The sequence below is a fragment of the Hermetia illucens genome, chromosome 1 (genome assembly GCF_905115235.1).
Source record: "Hermetia illucens chromosome 1, iHerIll2.2.curated.20191125, whole genome shotgun sequence".
NCBI lineage: Eukaryota > Metazoa > Arthropoda > Insecta > Diptera > Stratiomyidae > Hermetia > Hermetia illucens.
This window is the reverse complement of record NC_051849.1, coordinates 24694870-24719997: the sequence shown is the minus strand read 5'-3', so window position 1 is coordinate 24719997 and position 25128 is coordinate 24694870. Positions and strand designations below refer to the sequence as shown.

Genomic DNA, 25128 nt, shown 5'->3' with positions numbered 1-25128 from the left:
GGACAAAGGCTGAAGAAAAAGAAGAAGAAAAAAGTCTAAAAGAATTTTCATTGCTTGCAGATACTGTACTTTGGCAACCAAATGTTTCGTTGTTCGGTGCCTAACATTCTGAAATTCACATATTGAATCTCAATAATATAAATTTTAAAAAGAGTTTGCTAACGGTTTTATACAGGGCAGAGGCAACTCATCAAACGCTACCTCACTTCATAACTGGGAGTGGTTAGCACATGGTGTTTACTCCCTCCTAAAATTGGCTAAAGAAAATGTTTGCGTAAGGATTTAAAGGGCCATGGGCCAAAAAATGGGAGGGAATTTTTCTCCAAATAGTCTGACCGTGATCAAGTGCATCCAAGACTCCCAATACTTACAAAAAGTTCAAAATTATTGAGGAATCAAATCATATATTGGCAAATACATATTCACTTAATAGATATGTTGATGTTGTTTTTACCTATATCATCTTTGAAGTCCATATCAAAGCAAATAAATTACATCAATCAGTAACTTTTTGAACGTTTTATGATCAATTCTTTAATATTAAGCTTTGCGTGTGTAAATTTACCTAACGAAAGGCGAGGTTGCTGTTTACTCAAGAAATGTAGGTGAACATGGCAATCTTATCAGTGCAATCGTTGTCAGCGATAAATTATGCTTTCTCATAGATTCTTTCAATAATCAATATCAATGTATCGATGGAAATTTTCCTCCTAATGAACTGCGATTAAAGTGATATCAACAGAGAATTTACTGTAGCATAATTACATTAAAGCTCTGAGTCAATCAGCATTATTTTTTTTACAGGGAGATAACATTATTTCCACAAGGTTGCAAGCTGTCTTCATTTTATCAATTTCTAGATAAGATACTTCCACTCGATCCATTACATTTATCTAATCAGCTTTCCCTTATTGTTTTCTTTTCAGTCCCCTCGCAACGAGTCGATAATTCAGAAAAAATCATCGAAGCACGATAGTGGCTTGGACTTGTCGGTAGAGGAGAAATCCATTGAGGATTCCGATGATCACTCCGATCACGACGGCACTAAGAACGGTCTAATGTTCGATATGGAAATCTAAATCAAAGACATAAGATTACAACGAAAAGCGCTATGAATCCGCGAAATCAATTCTTTTTATGATATCGTCGTTTTTATATGATCGCATCACAAATAATAGATATAATAAGATTCGTGGTCTTTCATAGATTCACCGCGAAACTTCTAAATTGATGATCCAGTGAAATTGTGCTAAGGAATTTTCCACAATTGTTTATCAAAAACCGAATATTGTAGTTTAGTGATTAGAGAGAAACTTATACACTAGAACTTAGTCTTTCATGAATCGTATTTAACAACTTTATCGTTTGATACATAATCTCCCACCTTGAAAAACAGATTATTACTCTGTCCAAAAAATGGCTACAACTGCTGCCTCCTTCTAGATGGAGGCACGACAACTGATTTTTGTATGATGAAATGTTTTATTCACAAATTTCCAAACACTCGATCTTAACATGCTTTTTTACAAATGCAATGCAATCTTAATTCTGATTCTTAATTGAAGTCAAAATCTACTTAAAACACACTCCCCAGTGAAAAAATTAAATGTCCTGAAATGAACCTGAAGTTTAAAGGCTCTAAATTGTTAACACCTAATCGGGAAATTGTAGTTTTACTATATTCGCATCTACTTTTCTTTGTTCTTGCTCAATTCGGAAGTTTCCTTTCGTAGCCTCATATACAAATCTTTTTGAGATCTAAGGAAGATATATGTATTGGAAAACCAATTGTTTAGGGTATTTGAATGTTCCTTGCACGTTTGCAATATGTAAAATTTATTCTCTGTTGAAATTTACACATCAAAGGTAAAATGATGATGTTGGATAAAAATATACTTCGTTATCTACTTATTTGGAGATCTTCAGTCATGTTTATATGCATTTTGGGTATTGAATAAAATGAGTAATAATACATAAAAGATTGTTTTTAAATCTTATCCTTAAGTAAGTGGAAATCGTAAACTTGAGTAGTGCTAAATGGGATCGAACCAGGGGTTGATTTGTCTAAGATTAAAGGAGCTTTAAAAGATGGAAAATTTAAGGTGAGGACGGTATATGCTACTACAAACCTCGATTGAATTCCCCAGCCGGACCTGGAACACAAACCTGATAAAATCAAATTTAAAAAGGGCGAAACGCATCCAATATATATTGCCTACGCTATTTACTTTACCGAAGAATCGTCATAGAGCAGCTGGGTAAAAAATTTGTTTGTGTCCAGGGTCAAAATTGTCAAGAATTTGGTCACACGAAAGCATACTACAGTCTACCAAGTGTTTGTGTCATTTGTGGGAGTCTGCACGCAACAAATAGCTAATGGACGTTAATGCTAAAACCTATAGCAATTGTGACGGGTCCGACAAGGTTACAAGGCGCACTACACAGGCATCAGCAATACGTTTACGGTTGAAGACTCCAAAGATATAGCCCGACAAGGCTGTGCTTCCGTTTTAAAACCCGCACCTCAAAGACAAACAAATACAAGTCTTCCACCCCACAACCTGAAAGGGCTTTTTACACTTTTTTTCTTTAGTCGTTGCCCCGTTCACACGCGGGGTTAGCTCGTCGTGATCGATTTCATCATTTGACTCTACCAAAGACTTGATCTGGATGCAATCGCGAGGCTTTTAAATCTCCATCCAACGTATCAGCTTTCTTTTTGGTCGTTTACTATCGACTTCGATGTTCAGACCAATCTTGGCAAGTGAATTCTCGTTAGCACGAATTGCATGACCATACCATCGAATGCGCCTCTCTCGCAATTTTTCCACGATCGGTGAAACCCCATAACGATCGCGGATATCCTCATTTCGGATGTGATCAAAACGTGTCACGGCGCTAGTCCAACGCAACATGTTTGTCCCCATTACCACAAGACGTCGTTCATTGTCTTTTATAGTCGGCCAACACTCAAAACCATAGAGGGCGACAGGACGGACGACATTGTGGTAAATTTTAGATTTGAGAAGTTCGTTGATAGGTCGATCACAAAGAAAACCAGTTGTGGAACGCCACTTCATCCAGGCTGCTTTAATGCGTGAAGCAATTTCGTAACGCAGTTCTCCATCGGCTAATAACGTTGACCCGATGTATTTAAATCGCTCAATTCTCGGCATATTACTGCCTCTGACACAATTACTGTCAGCCTGTTTCATGGAGATCGGTCGCCAAAAATTCAGTTTTGTTTAGATTCAATCTGAGACCGTGTTGCATGAGGCGATCATTCCATTTTTGAACAAGTTGCTCGAGATCATTTTTGCTATCAGATGCTAAGAAAACATCATCTGCATAAAGCAGTGTGTAGGGCGCTGGACGTTGGATATCCCGTGTGACGGTGTCCATAACAAGGACAAAGAGGAGTGGTGAGAGGGCACTTCCTTGATGAACTCCAACAGAGACACGAAGCGGTTTTGATACACCCGCCATACTTCGAACTTTACTTTTCGGATCGTGGTAGAGCAATTGAACCCAGCGCACGAGTTCTTCTGGCACGAAGTGTTGTCGTAAAGCATACCAGCTGAGTTCGTGTGGCACACGGTCAAACGCTTTCTCCAAATGCAGAAAAGTAATTTAAAGAGGGCGATACTTCTCATGGTGTTTCTCCATGAGTAACCGTGCAGTGTGTATTGCGTCGGTAGTTCCGCAGTTCTTGACAAATCCGGCTTGATTCACGGTTATTTCAATGATTTCGCGAATACGCTTGTCCTGAATGCTACTTTCTTGTAAGTCAGATGGTGTTCTTCCTTCCTGAATAATCCGATTAAAGAATTCACTGAACCACAGTGTTGGGTCCCAGCTCTTCGCTTTCCAGAGTTCCGATGAAATGTCGTCGGGTCCTCTGGCTTTCCCCGATTTCATTCGTTTTATTGCCTCCTCGACTTCAGTTGCGCTGATAGGTGGAACTCCTAATGTCGGCAATGATTGTGAAAGCGGAGGATGAGCAAATTCGTCAGTTGAAATCTCCTCGAAATATTATTGTCATCTATCCGTCGCGGTTCGACGATCGGTAAGCAAAGTACCGTTCTTGTCATTAACGCAACAGAAGTGTTCGATATCATGTGTGCGTTCGTTTCGGCTTTTGGCGAGTCGATACATATCTCCCTCGCCATCCCGAGTGTCCAGTTTATCGTCAAGATTTTTGTAATGGGCTGCTCGGGTGACAGTGATCTCTTTCTTTGCTTCACGGTTGGCATTCTTATACATTTGCCAATTGGCGAGCGTTTTATCGTCGAGAAACTTGTGGTAGATGCGTTTCTTTTCACGGACCTTCATTTCAATATCGTTATTCCAAAGCCAAGTATCTTGGTTGATGTACCGCTTTCCTGGCTTGATGACCCTGAGGGTTGCAGAGCCCGCTTTGTGAATTGTATCTGCCATTTGATTCCACGTTTCTTCGACATTCGTAATGGTTCATAATCGCGTAAGTCAGATAATTTTTTCTCACAAAATCGCCACCATTTAATGCGCGGCGGGCTAGTGTGTTCCTCACGCTGTTTTATCGGTGGCTTAATTCGCAGGACGGCAATCCGCGGCCAAAGTTGAGGTGCGATGATCTCATAGGGAACGGCTTTGCAATCAGTGACGGCGGTAAAATGTTGGTATCTTATGAGAATATAGTCGATTTGCGTTTTACTATTCCCATTATAAAATGTGGGAGGAAGAGACAATCGTTTGATGAACCATGTATTCATAACTACAAGGTCATGGGTGTCCGCAAAATCGATTATACGCTCGCCACCCTCATTGGGCGCTCCAAACAGCTTTCCCCATGGCACCTGTTACCGTCTGCCTTTTCACCTACATGACCATTATGGTCATCGACAACCATGATATAGTCATAAGCAGGCAAGTTACAAGTGAACTGAGGAGTTGCCAGAAGGCATCTTTCTCGGCATCGGGTCGACCTGTCTGTGGTGCGTATGCCGTAAAGAAGTGAATAATGCGACCAGCTGATATAATGGTGAGCTTCATTAGCCGATCATCAAATCGTTCGACTTCTTTAATGGTATCATACAACCCTCTGAGATGGCAATGCCAACACCGTATTGAGTGTGTGGGCTACCAAAGAGAAATTTATAGCCATTTTTATCGCGTTCGCATTCTAAGTTGCAGCTTTTCGAACCAGACCATCGGGTGTCTTACAAAGCGCAAATATCAATGTCCCTTTTCCGAAGGGCTTTCCAGTTAGGATGCTAACACTTAGCGTGCAGACACGTATTTGTTTTGCTTTTCCTCGGATTAACTTACTTACGTCCTGACGACGTCCGTGCGTCAAGAACCCTTGCCTGGGCCCGTCTTGCAGTGTCGACTGAGGTGGACGCCCTAGCATTTTTCCGGGGCTTGTTACTCGATCCGATCATGTTGTTTCTAACGACATTAGTTTCATTTTCTTGGTCGATCTGTCCCGGGGCCTGTCACCAAGAGAGCTCAGGTAGGATTTAGCATAGTGGAATAACTCCAACTATACTCTATTTATCTCTTTCCCTGGTCTCAGCATTTTATTTTTGTTTTACCGAGGATAGTACAAAGTACGTTGCCTCAAACCCTTTACCTGGGCTTGGGATCAGCATACTATGTTAATAGCATGTGGAGTTGAAAGGGCTTCTTACACTGACTCAAACAATGAACCATTGCAATAAATGATGTATAATCAGGGTCAGACCTTACAGGTCCTTTTCAGAAGCAAATGAACTAGCTCAAAATATGCTGGCGGTCCTTTGAGCACTTCGATTCCTTATGTCATTAAACAAACATTCACGTGTCCTTTTAACCGATCCTGAAAATTCACAAACAGAGGGATTTGTGCGAGCTTACTGAAAGGTCAACAGCTAAATCGGAATTGAAACAAAAGTACCGTAAAACTCCGGGGGCAGAGTACTACCATCGAAAGGTTGAATCTACGACAGACCGCGTCCTCAATCGATGCTTCTCCTGCCTCAGATGGTAAAGCGTGACCATCGAGGTTCCCTCCCTGCCTTGGCATCCTCGGCAAAGATATTTTCGGGGTTAAAGAGGAGGAGGAGAAAATACCTTTCAATTTATAATTGAAGAGTCGTTTTCTCCGAGCAAATCAAAACAGAAAAAAAATATTTAAAAAAAAAGAAATAAATATTACTAAATCATAAATTTTTTTTTAAGAGGTCGAAATATTCAAAATGCTAACCACACCTGGGATTTTAAGCCACTAAAACCCCCTCTCGCCAGGCTACCACTGTAATTTTTCCATTCAACAGCTTTCTTTACATATTTAAGTTTCGTTTTTATTGGGAGGAGACCCTGTGCTCAGCCCCAGCACTTTGTTGGCTTCGCTTAGGAACTGGCTGTTCCTCAGTGGCTTATAACATTAGGTATCCTTTATGTTAGCAAGTTATTTGGCTTTACTCTTTCCTCTCATCTCATCATATTAGAGATATCAGTCGATTTTCGGACTTCATTATTTTCATGCGATCGCAGTCGGTGGCTATGCTTAATTGCTTGGTCTTTCATGACTTCACTAACTAGGTCTACTTGCAGGTCCCTATGCAGATCCTCATTACGAATAAGCCAGGGAACGTCTACTATGTTTCTAAGCACTTTATTTTGGAACGTTTGTATGACCTTCTACAATGACCCTCCGGCCCAACGACGACCCTCCGGGATATCACCAAAGGGTCCAAAGAGTTCATTATAGATCACTTCTGTATAACACCGTTACGAACTGTCTGTCAAAAATCTTTTGAGACCGACCTCGATCACCAAACAAATCAGTGATCTAACATTCAAGGATCCAAGGATCTGGTGGTTTCCGTTCCACTTGGGTTGTGTTTCATAACTAGGCTAATTACGGTCTTTTAGTGGAACGCTCCAGGAGGCATAGCCAATATTCTGAGTGCTGAGTGGAACGAATGTCGGTTTAGGAAGCTTCTTCAGATGAGCAACCAGGTTGCCAACCAAATTTTAAATTGCAGAGAAGTTGCACATGTGTGGGCGAATTCCTGTTGTTCACTGAAATTGCAGCAATCATAATATTTGTGGGCGGGATCTAAAGCTGATAAAGCAACAAAAACGACCGCTCATCACACGATCTTCATTCTTCAAGGCTTTAGAACGTTAGTAATCAGGACATGAACCTAGCGACAAAAATTCAGTCTTAAATCGGGTCCCAGGTCAGGAGGATGCACTTTACGGTAGCCGCCAGCCATAGCCCGATACCGAATTCGCGTCCGCTAAGACTAAGTTATTCAGAGCTCAAGAGTACAGAGTCACAGGTGTAGCAATTCCTCCATCTCACTTCTTTAAGACTCAGGAGTCCTTAGTCCAAATTACATCACTGAAACTTACTCTTAAGTGTGGGAAATCGAGCAATCTGGCAGCGCAGGATACCGAGGTGTCGCTGACGTTTTGGTATAAGCACAAATTCTTATCCATTTTAGTGTTTCTTTAAGAAAAACAGAAAATACAGTGTTCTTATCCTCAGCTCAAAGGTAGAGTTCTTTTTTTTCTGCAGCTTATTTCTCGTTCACAAGGAGGGTCGGTTCGTCGTGATCGGTTGCACTATTTTATTTTACCAAAAGCATGATCTGGACATCGTCAGGAGGCCTTCAAATCCCGATCCAGCGTATCAAACCACCGTTGTTTCGGCCGGCCTATTGCTCGCTTACCATCGACTTCGATGTTCAGATCAATCTTGGTAAATCAGTTCTCGTTAGCGCGAATTACATGACCATACCATCGAAGACGCTTCCCTTGCAAATTTCCCACGATCGGTGCAGCTACAAATCGAACGCGGATATCCTCATTTCGAATGTGATCAAGGTATGTAACGCTACTAGTCCAACACAACATCTTCGTCTCCATTACCGCAAGACCCCGTCCGTTGTCTTTTATAGTCGGCCAATACTCAGAACCATAAGGGTGACAGGACGGACGACATTACAAAAAAATTTAGATTTGAGACGTTCGTTGATACGTCGCGTCGATCACAAAGAACATCAGTTGTGAATCGCCACATCATCCAGGTTGCCCTAATGCGCTAATGAATTACGCTGTTCTCCATTGGCTGATAGCATTGATTTGAGATATTTAAATCGCTCGGTTCAGGACAGGTCGCTGCCATTGTTGGGGGTAGTGCCTGTTTTAAAGGTGGGTCGGTCGTTAGACCATTTATTAGCTTCTATCTATTGAGGGGATGCCGGAGTACGAGCTTAAACGTTCTAGGGGTCAATCAGCTACTCTTTCCCGATATTATAGAAAAGCGCAGGAAACAGGTAAGGAAATAAATCGCGGGGAAAGAGCAGAATCCGATCCCATTTGGGTCGTTTGTAAAAATTCCTCAGGGGAGGTGCTTTGCATTTATGGCTTCGAAATGTCATCACGTTTTATTTGCGAAGCAGTAAAACAATTTGCTTCACTCTCCAAATTGGTATTCGAAATTTCTTACTATAAATGAAATAACCATTTATTTTCTTTTGCAGTGATTGCCAAACTTCTGATAGCTTTTTATGGCACCCGAAGTATCTTTCCAAGTTGCCTTTATTTATGAATCTAAATGGATGTTAGCCATGCTGAGCTTTCCGTTGAAATAGATATTAGCTATCTGAGCTTCCTTAAGCTTTAGGTTAGACACTAAACTGAATATCCACATTAGATGTTTTATGTGAGTGATTTTTTTATTTTTATTAACAGGTTTCCACTTTTAAAATGAAGTGTATTTATCCGAAGAATATTTCAAATCTATGACCTTACCTATGTATCTATCAATTGATGAAATGCATGGGACACTCTGGTTCCATGTAGCGTAATAATTCCACGTCATTCTGGCAGTAACCAGAAGAATGATTCTTCACTACGCCTAAATAAAGGAGGAGGGTTTGATGTAACGTACTTTGCACTATCTTCAGTAAAACGAAATAAAATGCAGAGGTCAGGGAGAGGGATAAATAAAGTATAATTGGAATTAAATAAATCTTACCTGATCTATCTTGGTGACAGCTCCTCGACAGGTCGAGCATAGAAAAGCATTCAATATCGCTAAAAAATTGTCACTTTAATTAAAAAGTTTCATAGAATTGTTAGGGTGTTTACCTCACTTGACTCGGCAGGACGGGCTCGGCCCTACCAAAAAATGAGCAAGGGTTGTTGACGCCTTGGGCGCTTCAGAACGTAAGCAAAATAATCCGAGCAAAGTAAATACGTGTTTGCACGCTAAAGATTGGTACCCTCACTAGAAACAGGAAAAAACTCGCAAGAGCTGTCCGGAAGAAGCGTGTCGATAATTGCACTCTACAAGAAACTCGATGGTGCGGTGCCGAAAAGTGTCACATGGCTATTTTTGGGAGTCTCCGTGATGCTATTAAAGAAGTCGAACGTTTTGATGACCGGCTAATGGAACTCACCATTATATCAGCAGATTGCACCACAGATGCCTTCTGGTAGCTATTTGATGCAAAGATCTGTAACGTGGCTCCCGATGGCTACAGCGTCATTGCGGACGATCCTAATTGTCATGTGGGTCAAAAGGCAGACGGTAACATGTTCCATATGAGTTCGGAGCACACAATGAAGTTTTGCGATTGCATAGTTGATTTTGCTGATAGCTGATAAAATAACGTGAGTAACGCAGTAAATGGTGGCGATTTCGGGAGAAAAAGTGATTTCGCCCGATTGTCAAACATTACAAATGTCAGAGAATCGTATTAAGCGGTCCGCCAACGGCTTTGAAATGACGATATCCAAATGAAGAGAGTGAGAGAGAGACATGAGAAGACACGCCACTACCAATTTGGAATGGAATGGAATCCGGGAAAGCAGCAGGACCTGACGACATCATATCCGAGCTGTGGAAACCGAAGAGCTGTGGCCCAACATTGAGGCTCAGTGAGTTCTTCAACCCGGTTAGTGGTGAGGGTAGAAATACATCTGACTGGCAAGAAAGCACTACCTTTCTAATATGCAAAATGAAAGGAAGTCCAGCTAGTCCAGTCTAGATTTAGACAAAGCGTTTGACCGTCTGCCACACGTAGTATTTTAAGAAATCAAGTCTTGGGTTAAATTGCTACTACTACGATCAGTAAAGTAAAGTTGGAAGTGTAGCAAGTATATTGAAACCGTGTGTCTGACGGTGCCCAATAAGGAAGCACCTTCTCGCCACTTTTCTTTGTTCTTGTGATGGGTAGTGCCACACTAGAATCTAACGTCCAGCGTCCTATATACTGCTTTGTCCAGATGATGATTTCTTTGCTTATCACAGCAAAGCTGATCTTAATGAACTTGCTCAAAACTGGAATGAGCGTCTCTTGCAACGAGCCCTCAGATTGAATCTGAATAAAACTGAATTTTTGATGACCAATTCCATTGAAACAGGTGCAATCAATGTGTCAGTGGCAGCGCCTTATCCAGAATTGATCGATTTAAATATCCCGGGTCAATACCATTAGCCAATTCTTTTTGATTCAAGAGCGCGACAGTCAAGATTGTGAAAGGGGTTCCATAGCAATATTCAAGGATATTTCTGATAAGGAAGTTGAAAAGTGTTAAAGAGGGCTGAATCAAAGTAAAGTCGAAGGAGGAACATAGGATAACCAGGCATTTTGGAAGCTTGATTCATGATGTCAATTAAGGGGAGGAGTGAAACGAAGCTTGTCATCGAAGATTACACTCAGGTCTTGAAAGGATTTGTCCGGCAAGAGGGTAGACAAAGTATAATAGGGAGGGTTTAAGTGAATAGCAGATCCATGGCATTTGTTGACATTTAGTATCAGCTTGTTAACCGAGTACCAACGGACCAAAGTATCTAGGTTGGACAGCAAGAGAGCACAGTCCAGCGGTGATAAAACAGAGGCAAAAAATTTAAGGTCGTGAGCATACAGCAAGCACAGACAAGTGAAAATGGAGGAGAGGTTATTGATAAAAAAAAAACAGGAATAGTAGGGGGGCCAAGTATGGAACCTTGGGGAACACAAAAGAAGGGAGATTATAAACGGGAGTATGCATGAAAAGAAACTCTGCAGGAACGGTATGGAGGGAAGCCAAGAAGTTATTGTGGAGGGGGGGGGGGGGGGGGGAGAGGAGGGGAAGTTGAGCAGAGAGTTTGGAGAGGGAAACATTTTGGTCAACGGTATCAAAGGCTTTGGCAAAATCGGTAGAAACAGAGTGTACCTCCTGTTGTGAATTAAGGCATTTAGTAACGAAGTTAGTAAAGACCAAAAGGTTTGAACAAGTAGATCAATGTTTCATAAAACGATGCTGTTCTTTCACAATGAGGAGACCGAAGTGCGTGTTCAGCCAGTCATAGGCGTATTACTCGAGGATTTTAGAACAAAACGAAGGAAGAGAGGCTCTTGAAAATATGGATGTTAAGATCCTCTTTCCAAAGATGAGGAAAGTAGAAAGTAGCATTCTTCTAAACTTTACACGATATACATACACGATGTACATAACACATACACGATATTGGTGTCGCGATTACCAATTAGCAACTCAATTAAGGAAGGTGTGAGGAGAGGAATGGCGAGAGATTCGGAGCAGTTTAAATCAAAAAGAGGCGCAGTGGTTGAGGGAGTAAACATGGAAAATGGGTAAGTACAAAGAAGGTTGTAGGATTGTTGTGGGGAGTTGACAGTGGAATTAGTAAAGTTGATGGAAGAAGATGAAGATTGGGTGGGGTTGGGAACGTTGAGTGTCGGATCAAAACGGTTTTAAGTTACCGCGCGCAAGGCCGGCCTTCACACCCAACAAATATTCTTTACGCGCTACTTAGATCATCGACTTCACAGTGGAGCGCATAGCCTTGAAATGGGAAAGGTCGACATCATTCTTTCAAGTCCGAAATTTCCTCCGCAATGCATTTTTCAGGCGGATGTTATTAAGGATCTTCGTGGTGTACCGGGTTGGGTAAGAACGAAGACAAGGAGGAGAAAAAGGAACATAACAGGAGAGGAGATCGGATAGGATATTATAAAAGGCGCCGAGCTTGATCACACGTGGAATTTGATAAGATGTGATCCCAGTTGATTAACGCTAAGGCTGATTTGAAACCGTTAAAGTTGGCTTTCCGGAAGTTGAATTTAACAGAAATATGCACAGTTTTGGAGTCTGAGCTCTGCTTCAAATTCAAGTGGGGGTTGGTGTGCATCAATTTAAAAAAAATCCTCAGAAGAAGAAAAGTAGGGAAGGGAAGTTGACAGTAAGGAGTTTTGACAAGCTGTCAAATAATTCTTCGAATAGGTGAGAAAGGCTAGCACAAGGGATGTAGATACAAGATACAATAAACGGGGGGATTTGGGCGGGGAGACATGTAGGACAACCCAAACGATGAGCCAGAGGAGGAAAAGACGTGTTAAGTGCGGAGTTGATCTTTAATTGCAATTAGGACTCCACCACCAGAGGATTTATATGACGCAGCGCGGTACCTGTCGCAGGAAAAAATGAAATGCCCTTCGGGTAGCTCCGAGTTCAGTATATTGTCGTCAAGCCAGATTTGAGAAATACAAATTACAAGATTTGTATGGCTTAATAAACACACCTTCACGGCAAGAAGAAGGATTGCCGATTGTGTCACATTCAAACGAATAAATGATTTTAATAGAAGCTATGGCTTGGTCGGAGTCGCTGTCTTTAGTCAATTTGACATAAGACAATAGTGAAAGTGAACCAACCTTGTTTTTTTATGTAATCCAGTACTTCTTACGTAGAAGTGGCGAACGCGAGCCTTGACACAAACAGCTGTTTTGGCGAGGAGGGCACCTTTTCGTTTTTTTTTTGAGTAGGGCAGGTGAATGCGCTTACGCACAGAGTGTTGGACTCCCGCAATAGTATGCTGTCGAGCTGCCAACTAAACAAGTCCCTTTCATCAGAGAACTAGCCTGGAACCATTTGATACATTACTTCGGGTTAGTCCTCACGCCCACCCGGCTTTGGGAATCTTCAAGTTAGGGAATTCCTTTTACCAACGGGAGTGGAAGGGAGGAAGGGAGTTGTTAGTTCAGGGAATCGCTTGCCATCCGATCCCCTCGTCGGTCGAGTTCAATCTTCGCAATAAGAAGAGCCCGAACATAATGCGCAATACGATTCCAGATTGCGCTCTTCGGCATCTCTCTGACAATGTTGTCTGACGAGAGCTCCCCTGTATTTGCATAAAGCTGATGACGAAAGCCGTCCCAATTCTCGCAAGAGCCACTGCACTGCACAAAATCTGGAGATCGCGCCTTCCCGATACTGTGCAGGTAAGACTGAAAACCTCCATGTTCACTTAGAAGTTGGGTAAGGAAGTAATCAATCTCACCGTGCATTCTGTTCAACCACCCTTGGCTCATTTTGCCAAGAAAGTTGTCACTTGGTAAGGGTGCGTTGACGTTCTTTACGGGCAGTCGCTTAAGTTCTCGCTTTATGGTGGTCGATATCTTTGCGCTCCTTGACAAGGAGGACAACGGGGATCACTGCCGCGATCACCATCACAGCCGGTCTGGAGACGGTGCGATAAGCAGTCGCCACTCGCAACGCTCTTCGTTTCTGCACTTGAGCAAGGCGTTTGCGATGCACCTCCTTGTCAAGGGCATCAGCCCATATCTTAGCACCATAGAGCAGAACCGACTGCGATGCTACCATAAGGAAACGTCTCCTAGTTGACATTCCCACATTCGCCATTAGCCAACTCAAGCGCACGACTTCAGCTGCAGTCCTGTCCGCCTGCGCCTGTTCAACAGTGCGTTCGGCAACAAGTTCCACAACGTCGTCTGCATAACCGACTAGGCGCGACGAGGAGGGCACCTTTACTCGGAGGCCGTTGGCACCATTGAATGAAGTGGCAGGGTTTGGAGCAGCTGCGGAGATTGGAGTTTTGTCGGCGACGGGAACAATGTTCAAAGGTAAGGAAGTTGGGTTGCAATTCACAATCTGCAGAGGAGGCTGCTGATAATGTTTCGTTGAAGGTGCGCAGGAGCAAAGCAGCATCGGAGACTTTTTCAGAATTCTTCCAGTGGCCAACCGCGTTGCAGGCTGTGTGATAGGCTGGGCCACAGGTGGACGATTGAGAACCATAGTGACGGGCTCCATCCACATCTTCAGTTGCTCATCTCCATGAATGAGGAGCTGTCTAATAACACTCCTCAACCGATGCTCGTCACTCGCAGCTATTCATAGAACCTTTAGTCCCTACTGTGTAACAATTATCGAGCTAGGTTTCGTGACTCCCTTTCAGGATGTAACTGTTGACCTGGGTAGCGTTCGAGAAATAGACATTTTTGGTAGCGGCGCAAAGCACATCACACTTCCCATACGGGCTATTCAAGGTACCAACTGTCAAATCATATAAACCGCCGATATTCGACTTGAGGAATCGAAGCTTTCCAACGCTATGAAAAGCGAGAGATGCAGTACGTAAGCGAAGACGAACGATCATTAGATGGTGACCCGATTTCCCAGATAGCGGCTGCAGTAAGCATTAATTCGACACTGGTTTTATAACTGCTAACATCAGGCTTTTACGAATGCAGTAGCACTGTAACGCAAGAGGAGAGAGAGAGAGGGCGTAATATACTGTAAAATTCCACTATCTTACCTCATTCAATTCCAGAATACCAAGCTGGTAGCGTTCAAATCCTTCCTCAAGGGCACATTTCGGGGGACTGGATGTCGTTATAGAGGAGCGTACGGATATTCTAAAAGTCAATTCGTGCCCTTGAATGGTAGCTGAAGCTCGGACAGATTTATGTCCTTATCCGGGACATGGATAACGTTTCCTTAGAAAGTCAGTTGCCTTTTACGACAAGCAGGGAATACTTTGAGTCAATTCTTAATCTCCAACTCAAAGGGGAGTCACTATCTTAGTGGGGCCTTAAGCCTTAACGATGAGTTAATAGTGGATGCTACCAATAAGGCCCCATCTACTTCTTGAAACGCCTGGTTATTCACGACTATTCATTCTCCGTTCGCAATCGAATACGTAGCTAGATTTTCATCATCTGTGTATTAATGTAAATCATTAAGAGAAAAAAGCAACAAATGGAGAATGAAGACAAGAAACCTGATTCGACAGCATCAGACCAACATAAGCGTACTTAAGACTTCCTTGAAACTGTAAATCCTGTACTCAATTGAGTCTACACACCTCCCCAAAGTATTATATATTCGCAATTTCGCTCCCACAACACGAAAACATCACTCAACGCTAAACTATGTAAATTAGGTCAAAGATACGTGAAGGAGTCTAGTCTTACAAGCGTAAATCTTGACTCATGCTCAACTAGTAACGATTCCCTGGTCCTTGAGATAAAGTGAAACCAACTACTTCCAACCACTTGGTATCCAGGAAATTTCATTGATCCATCCCACGGATATACTGTTGCTCCTACACTAATTATCTTAACTTTCCTCCCTCTCTTACTGAGCGCCTGATGCTTTCATTAATACAATTATCTACATCTACGGCAACAACTAAACACCGTCGTAGACTCCATGCCACTTCTGCAAGTAATTTTACGCTTGTATGGTGAAGATGAAAGACTCATTTCTCTATAATTTTGCAAGGAGCCATAATTCGGACAGGCCTTTATGTGGGGAAGCCAGGCAACGGGCGACAGGACCCCCATAATAGTAGCTTCACCGAGGACATCTCAAAAGGACCTACTTATGCGGAGCCGAATATCTTTTTAAGATTTTTTTTTGGAGTGGAGTTTTTTATGGAAATTAAAGATACGTTGAAATGGGAAGAATGCTATGAGAGTTTGCTGATGAGGACATGGAGAATTTCTTAGGATTCGTTGATAAGTTTTTGATTTCTATTTGATTCTTGTAATGATTCTCAAGGAATAATGTTTTTTCTTGTTGAAATTCTCTACCAAAATTGGGAACCTTTAATTTCACTTGAATTTTCACTGCTTGGATTGCACAAAAATTAATCACGACCTTCATCAGAGAGAAAGAACCCAAAGTGGCCATGCTAGGTAAATAGGTATCAGTGGCCGCCCCGAGGAGGCCAATTAGCGCTGTGGTGCGCCATCTTGATGCCACAAACTCCTAAGACCGTGACTGCTGTTATGAAAGAAGGGAGGCAGAGTCCAGCGGGCTCGTATTTTCATAGCCAGCCCGTAGCATTCACGAAGGGAAGCAGCTCTCCCAAGTGTCCGTAGCCTAACTCTAGCTAGAACTGGGTAATCACAAGTTCTCCCCTGGTTCCCTTCTCCGTAGTTTCGACAATGCGAATTGTAGGGTATACCTAATTTGGCCGCGCGGTCCTTTATAGGCCAGTGGCCCAAAGCGAGTGGCCATTGTCATCTCAGCCGTGTTGTTGTGGAGATCCTTCGAGGTAGCCCCTCAGTTTAGATATATTTGAGCTCGAGGAATGGTTCAATAGCAAGGAAGTGCCTTTGGGGTGGTTTATGACAGCGTATGCGGCGTTGTCAATGCGATGAGGTTATGAGCGACATGAGTTCCTCGGCGCCACTGAATCACTGTACATTTGATATACTGGTGGTTATATGAAAGTTTGGGAGGCAGTTGCCGGGTGAGGATCCACCGAGATCCCCAAGTTCCAGGAGTGAGTAAAGTTTGTGTCAGACTTTCAGCATCTTCCAAGTTGGCCAAGCAGTATCCCCAGCAATAATATACATACGAGAGTACAGCCTGATGTATCTTCTGGTCTCTTAGGTTTAGCGCCCTTTAGTTCGACCAAAACGGACCCTTTTGGCAGAGTCGGTATTTTACTGTTAATTGCCAAAGGTTCTCGGCAATGATTTCGAGCCAAAGATTTGAGGCACTTAAGGCTTCGAATTTCAGGTATTTGAAAAGCATATCATCGACATCTTTCGCATCTATTTTATAAAAATGAAAGTAGTTGGTATATATATCGATTTGTGATCGATAGACTCCGAAACTGTCCAACCGATCGCTATGAAAATTGGTACATACATGTATTTCTTAGAGGAGAAGGTTTATGCGCTATATACATGGATGTAATTCACCACGAGAATGGGGCTACAAAGGATCAACTTCTACAACGTTCACCCTTTCGCCATGAAAATTGGGGTAAAGGTTGAATTTTCAACCCCGTCCTCGTAGGAGGTGAGAAGTTCATGCAGGGGGGAGGGGCCGTCCAACTTCGTTGTTGTTTAGGCGTTGTTGCGTTGATGAAGTCACAGTGGTGATATTAAATCTCCATCCGAAAAGGCCGAGAATAGACTGGAAGGCTGCTCGATAACATAACTGTATCCAATAAATAATGTTGGTGAAAAAATGTCCTTTCACCCGCGATGCTGCCATAAAGTAACCCTCCCACTTCTTCTATGAGTGTTCCTGAACGGTCTTCAGAACATCAAAAGGGGAGGGCTCGGCCAATTTCGTGGGATACGAACCCAGAGGCTTGCGGGCGTCTACATGGACAAGTCCATTTAATAGGTGCCCCACATGAGCCGGGCGGCAAAGAATTTTCAATGGCTTAAAACAGGGGTCAGAAGCCAGGGCATGTAGTTTGCTCACTAGGTAGTGTGGTTGCGAAGTTTGTTTGAGTAATTTACAAGTCTGAAGAGAGTCTGTAATGACAGCAACCTTCTCCTCACTTATTCTGAAAGTTACCTTGATGGCCTGAAGGACAGTGAGTCCTTGTGTGTTTTACGTGGCTACCAGTCGTGGAGACTTAATCCCATGGTCCTCTACGGACACGGATTAATTTTGTGACCACAATCAGAGCTCTGCTGTGAGAAGCAACAACGGTACCAGTCTATACCAAGTGCATGGCTTAGCATTCATACTGGTGGATGCAAGACCTACCTAAATCTCTACCGAACTAAGGAGTACGGCATCCGTGTTGAAACACAACACCACGCCGAGGCCTGAAGGTCTCTTCTCGCTTGAGCATAACAAACGACCCCCCTGAAACTCCCACTAGGGGCCAACCGAAAATAACCGAGCTGTACTCACATACAACGGGAGTTCACTTGAAGTATGAGAGTCCAGGGGCTATCTCGGTTCCCATGGTACCAGTATACCCCTGGTGAGGTTTCTTGACCAATTTGCCACTTCAGATGAGTCCCCGTGGAGACTCGGGTCTGATCGCCCTAATTAGGCCTTTGGAGTATTCGCCTATTGAATCACGGCCGGCAAACCAAAGTGATTGCAGCGTCTCCCGGTGCCACCACTATGGAGGTTCTCCTCGGCCACTTGGTTTTGGTTTGGCCGACAGGGTTGCGGCCCCGTCTTCCTCACTGCCACCTCTAAGCACCGGCATGAAGGACAGCAAAAAGTTCAGTCGCCGAAACTGAACTAACATTCATGGAAAAGCTTGAGACTTGGGTCCCGTCGGGACCAACCACCGCACAGGCCGAACCATCACGCTTGAAGGCAGCATCCGATGCCTGGACTTGGAAACCTTTAAGCAGCCCCCCGTGGGTTCTCCCACAGGTTCCGTCTAAATTATAAGACAAGATGACCTGAGTCTTATTTGAGATCACGGGAACATCATTGGGAACTACAGTGTCAAAGAGGCTCCAGAACGACCTATAGATCAGGGACAGTCAGCATCCGGGTTTGATACCACCAAATAATAGGTTTTGGAATTACTTTCCTTTATTTTAAGAAGTTCTTTGGCTACCAAGGGGGGCCTTCTGAAAAGGAGCGGCGGCTCCTTAGCCAAAGCAAAAATCTAGTGCAAGGGGGTGGTTCTGGTCAGCCCCAGGCATCTTTTCAAAATACAAGTAGATATAGAGTTAAAGTTGTTTTCAAAAGTATTTGGGCGGGTTCATGGTGGACGTAGCTGCATATCCTAAAGTAGGCCTTACAACCGATCTGTAGAGATTGATGTCCTTCTGGGGTGAGAGGCCCCAAGAAAAAGCAGTTACGGATGGAAGCTCGTTACGGTTACCTCCTTAGAAAGTCATGGTCTTTAAAGTGAATTTTTGTTATATCTTCCTAGTAATGTTTTAATTTTCAACCATACCACGTTATGGAGAAAGAATGGAGGATGAAGTGGAAGGTCTTCCTTCCTATCTTCGTTCGAAAACTGCTACGGCCATCTTCGTTTAAAAAGTGACGGTGCTCCAAATTGGGGTTACTTTCATGTCAAACGAGAGGGTTTAAATTTGAATTTCCCCCCTTCAGGCGGAAGAAAGGGTATGAATATAAAAACAGGAGATCTTCTCTCTCGAAGCACGTTGAAAAATCGCAGCGGTCACCTACCCTTAAAAGTTAATGGTGCTTCAAATGGGGGTACTTTGACATCATCATGGTAACCTATGGTTTGTCAGCGCCACCCCCCGTTGAGGGAGAAGATAGAGAGAATACGCAGAAGTAAGAAGAAGAAGAAGAATAAGGTCCCCCCTTTTTAACATTGTCGAAAAATTGTGGCGGTAATCACTCGTCGACTAGATATGGCGCCTCGAAAAGGGGCTATTTCAGTTATATTCATAAGCTCATTGGTAGGGGAATCATCGTCGTGATGTCCAAAGGAGGTTATAGAGGGAAGCCATCACCAACCATGCAATGTATATCCGGTCTAGACCTGCCTTAGTAAAAAACTCTCGACATCCCGGTTTCACGTCGTGGTATTTCGTGGGATTTCCAAATGGGAGCCTTAGCTTCCCTGGTCACAAAATTTCCAATTGAACGAAGTTTCGAAGTGGGTGTTTCGAGCTGAGTTCCGTCATAATGTCTTCGGGTCTGAGTTCCGTCATAATGTCTTCGCGTTTCTTTGCGGAGGCCACGGATAATTATAGATGGATGTAGTGGGGTTAGGTCCATCTGTTTGATAAGCGAAAAAATATGACGTTGTCCCCTGTGAAAACAGCAAAAATAAGGGTTCTTTCAATGCTTGTGTGTTTTCAGGGTCGGCCTCAAGCCCTCGCCCTTCAGGGATTTCAGTAGATTGTGGGCATTAACATTCTATGCCGCAATTGCAGGAACTTTCTTCCTGGGTATTGAAAGCAGGAGAGAGACTGATAATTTACACTTGAGAAGCACTCACCTCTTCCTTTTTGTTCTTTTTTCCGCCGACAATGAAGCTGCACAGGTTTTCTTTTATTGCCCCTCGACGACTTTCAGGCACATCTTCTCCGTTACGGGTGCTTTCTTCGTTTTATTTTCCGACTCCTACCATAATAAATATAATGATATGATAATCGCTGGCGCCGCAGTCCAATTAGATCTGGGCATTGAAGTGTGTTAAGACATTTTATTCAAGGCCGAAACGGTACACTAGGAGGGAATGTGGTTACCCTTATTTGATTTAGATATTAATTCCAAGCTGAGTCGGCTGGTATCATCACATACAGACAAACTATCAAATAATTCTTCATATAAGTGGGAGGGGCAAGGGGACCTACGTGATGCAGCCTGGTTTCTATACCATAAATGGAGGCTAATCACCTGTATTCCAAAAACCGATGGCAATAAATGAATTTCTCTACAGAAGTCCAATATCATCAATGTGAATTTAAATAATGAAAGCTCTTTTTGATATACCCTCTTCTGCCTATGGAAATCTGGTAAAAGCTTTGGCCAAGTACCAAATCAAGAATATATTTTTCCATTCTTCTTCTTTACTCCTTGGCTTGTTCATAAAGAGGCGGCTTATCTAGATTGATTGCGCCATTTTTGTCAGTCAAACGTTTAGTCCGGATGAAGAGACAAAAGCTATAAATTTAGCATTTAGCGCATCAACCCCTCGTTGTTTCGGCCAGCCTTTATGTCCTTTTCCATGGATTTCGATGTTTAAACCAATCTTAGCTAGTGAGTTTTCTTTAGCACGATTTGCATGATTTACACCGAAGACGCTCCACTCGTGGATTTCCACAAACACCAAATCTTCCTCTCCAATTCCGCGAGGCATAGTTCATTCTCTTTTATAGTCGGCTAGCACTTAGAACCACAGGGGGTGACAGGGTAGACTCCTAGACTTTTGGCCTGCATGTTTAGCGGACTCGACTGATGGGGGGGACGGAGAGCCTGAATCTCAAATTCAGTAGTCTCCAGCTGGGACCTTGCCTTTTTTTCGATGATACTCCGGAATATGTTCTTAATGATGATTTCGACTGTCTTTGAAATACCTGAATCCCTGAATACCAACCGGGCTGGTATTGTTTGCTCTGTACCGCGAGGAGGCCGAAACGAATGATGAGGTCAGCTCTTATGATTAGTAAGGAAGTCTTTCCATTGGGAAACACTCAAAGAGTTTGGCATAAAGTGTTATTTCGCGAAAGAATGTTGTAGGACGGAAATTGAGCTTGAGTTAATCAGAAGATTGAGACATTTTTAGTATGATAGGGCTGACCGCTTTTGTTGCTGAACGTTCAGTTAATTTTTCTGTTATTGCGGGAATCGGTCACATAGGGCTAACAGCATCTGCCTTTACTTTTCTTCTGATTGTTTTCCCTGTGGTAAAAGCATAGTTTGTTGGTACAGCTTCTTGGCTATTTCTGGTCCCTAACATTTTATGGTCTTTATTTGCCGAGTGAGTTTAGTAAGTGCCTTTAAGAAAGTTGAACGAAGATGGTTCGAGGAATAGGGTCCGAAATATATCAGCAAAAGCTTGGCTCTCAGCTTTTTTGACATGCGCTGTAGTATGAACTATGGATTCTCGTCTTGCCCTTCCAGGCCCCAGGGTTATCCCGGTTGACAGTTGAGAGGGTATAAGCAAAGTGTTGCATAGGCTGGGGAATGAAAAAATCGTGATTCCTGGACAAAGAAATTGGGACAATTTCCAAGAAAACTTTAAATCAGATGGAAAACTTTAAATGCGTATTATATTGTATCTGCGCAGAATTCTCAGAAAAGGAGAGACATCCGACAAAATTGAATTTAATGTACCCAAAAAAAGTGCTCATTTATCATTTATGGGTCAGTCGGTCACCGCATACTAATCCCTGTAATTTGAATACGCTGAGAATTATCACAACTTCTTCTACATTTCTTTTGAACTCTTTAAATATACCATCTAGTTGGGTAGCTGCCATCATTAACCCACCGAAAATATTCGTCCTTGCCTGCTGCCATGACATCAACCCAAATAATCCGACCGACAAAGATTTCTCATTAGAAAGGTCGTGGATTAGAAGAAATGTTCAATGAGTTGTCGTTCAGATTCCAAAAGATAATAGCAAAGGCGAAAGAACAATTGATTTGACCCTTATAACAAAAATATCCTCCCAAACAAGCGGAATAGGCTTGGAGAGGAGATAGAGCGGAAACTTCAGTGAACGTCTTAATTTCCAGAAGGCGTTCGTACCGCATCAAGGACTTTGGAACTAAATAGAATTTCGGAGTTCAAGCAATATCGTACATGGCTATCCGTACATAAATATACGAGTATTTTCTGGGTTCTGGGGGTCGTTTTTCTGCCTAATAAAATTCCTGAAGTTTCCGGCCATATAAACATATAAGTTTGGTGACAGTAGAAGTCGAGGAGAGTTATCCTTGATACCATGCTCACTCGGTTCGAACTAACGTGTTCTATGATATAAGGACAACTGGTAGGTGTTCATGTCGAAGTAATTGATTCGTGTGGGAAGGTCATACATATGTATGGTGGTTGGGTTGGGGTTGGTTCAATACAATCTTAGAAAAGAACTCAACTTGTTGATCTCGTCTTTTCAAGGAATATAAGGAGAATAAATTTGAAGCAAAGGCAGGATATGAACTCTGGTAGGAAGAACAATGATGTGTCCGGAACTATTCAAACTATGTCATATATCGGGAAATCCATACCTATCTAGACGAACAGGAGTCAAAAACTTTAAATTTGCAGAATTGAACATTTTCTCCAAAGTTCACAGCAAAAATTGTTATTTTAAGTCATGGCCGAACCGGCTTAAATCGCGTGCGTTTTTCAGCAAGTAGTTCGCTCCGTTACAACACGAAAAACAAATTTTGCTGTCAGCGTGGAAATGGAGGTCAATAGTCGCCAGATTATGTGAAGGGCAGCATTTGCGGCCCGTCTGAGTCATCGACGAATACGGCTAGGGGAGTATCTTCCTGAGGGAATACTAGAACTGTAGCCTCCAATAGCTGTTGATTGGTGGTCTCAGAAGCCTGGGCAGCCGCCGGAGTCCTTGGTCTTTGGCCCAGACAAGTAGGCGTGATTGATGGCGGCAAGAAACGACGGTCAAAATTTAATATTCCCACGAACCTTCCCAAATCCTTAACTGTTTTTGGAAACGGAAAGCTCGAAATCGATTGTTCTTTGACTGGGTCTGGTTGGACGCCTTCAGGGGTAATCATAGGTCGAGGAATTTTACTGGCGATTGTAGAAATTTGGACTTTTTAACGTTAACTATTAGACCAGCCTCACGGAAACGTTGACAAATGGACTGGATGTGCTCTAAATGCTCGGACAAAGAGAAAGACGCGACCAGAACATCATCCAAATATACGAAACAAAAGTGGAGATTTCGCACCACAGAGTGGATGAATCTTTGAAAGATTTGCACCGCATTACAGACTCCAAAAGTTTACCTAGTAAATTCGAAGAGTCCGAAAGGTGTGCATATTGACATTTTAGTAATATCTTCGGAAGGTACATGGATTTAGTGATATGCCTTGACTAAGTCCAAGGTCCAGAAAATACGGCAGTTTGCGATAGACTGCTCAAAATCGTGTCTGTAATCGTCTTCACAAGGTCTCCATTTTCCATTGGGGTTACGGACCAATTGAAGTGAGGAAGACCAACAGCTGTCTGAAGGTCTGCAAATACCCTGCTTAAAAATTTCTTCGAACTCTTTAAGCGCGACCGCAAACTTCCTGATGAACTAAGGGAGGTCAACGAGGGCCCTATTGTATAGATTCATTGCTGATGACCGCGATAATGAAGCTCTAAGAAAACACTCGTCGAAATCCAAGACGCATATCTACTTGCCTGTAGCCATAAGTGCGGATCGATGAGGAATTTGCTGCCGCGCGTTTTAATGATTGCGGTGTTGAATTATGATTCTGGAATACGTGAAGAATCGAGACTTTTGCGGCTGTATTCATAAGGTAGTAGTGTTTGCTCAAGGGGTTGTAAATTGGAAGGCGACGTGGTGCTGCATTTCGGGTAACCGTCGCCAGACATTCCGGCAAGTCTAGGTTTTTGAAGAAAAACTACAGGGGCTGGTACATTTTGCGGCCTTCTCTGGGTACCTACCCTGGTATCAGCATATTACAGTGCTTGTCGAGGGTCTAGACGACCTACTACCCGATCGCAATTTCGGGAGACTACTTTTCGGAAGTAAAGTACCGACTGCCTCCGTCAATTTAAAAAGAGTGGTAGTTCACGCTATTACCGTCTGTGGAAGTTGAGTCACCTGGGGTGGAATGACATAAGACATTTCGCCATGAGTCGGAGGTGGACCTCATGGATTTTATTTATGATGGCGGCCAACGTGTCCAGAGACTTTGAACCCGCGCATCCTAGGCCTGTGTGCTTTCCGGAAGTTTTTGCAGTCACAATGAGCGCACCAGATTCGTGCTAACTTTGTCATTACCCAACTACTTTATATGATGTAACACTTCACTTAGCGCACGGTCACCAAGTGTTAGCTCCGTTAGTAAGTGGTTAAATTTGGCTGTTTCACTTACTGAGAGGCACTTTATGAGCTGTTCTTTCAATGTAGTACCCGCGGCTTCGAAGCATTCGCATGATTTCGTTCCCCTTGCTCCCCCCTCATACATACAGAAGTGGGAGTGTAGCCTACTAAATGCATAAACATCACAATCGAGGCACGAAAGGCACAAATATCCACTTAAATACATAAGAAATACACAAAAGCTCTCATATCTGAAGAATTCAGCTTCCGGTTTCCCGATTTGTTATTTTATTTTTGAAAATTTTGCTTACAAAATCCTCTCACTTTTTAATATCTCCCAGAATCCCAAAATCCATTTAATCATTTTGAAGGCCAATACGAACATTTTTCTAATATTTCAAAAATGATCATTATCCTTTTTTGTTGTTGTTTTCACATGGATCCGATCAAGGTGCATATTGTTTATTAAATGTGTTTATGATGCTTGTGTTTGGGTTGGTGTACGCGATGGAGCATAAGACCCAACCACGTATTTATTACTGCGAGTTCTGTTTTAACCTTTAAGTACCGAATAGTGAGTTTTTTATTCCTCATTCACCGGTAT

General features: G+C 42.8%; 1 protein-coding gene across 1 annotated transcript in view; it reads left to right on the top strand.

Moving 5' to 3' along the window:
• LOC119652818 (protein kintoun) overlaps window positions 1-1979 on the top strand; it is a 34032-nt gene extending 32053 nt beyond the window's left edge. Inside the window, exon 3 of the mRNA XM_038057149.1 lies at window positions 927-1979. Within this exon, the coding sequence (XP_037913077.1) occupies window positions 927-1079 (153 nt within the window). The 3' untranslated portion in view covers window positions 1080-1979. The remainder of the gene's footprint in view (window positions 1-926) is intronic.
• The last annotated feature ends 23149 nt before the right edge of the window (window positions 1980-25128 follow it).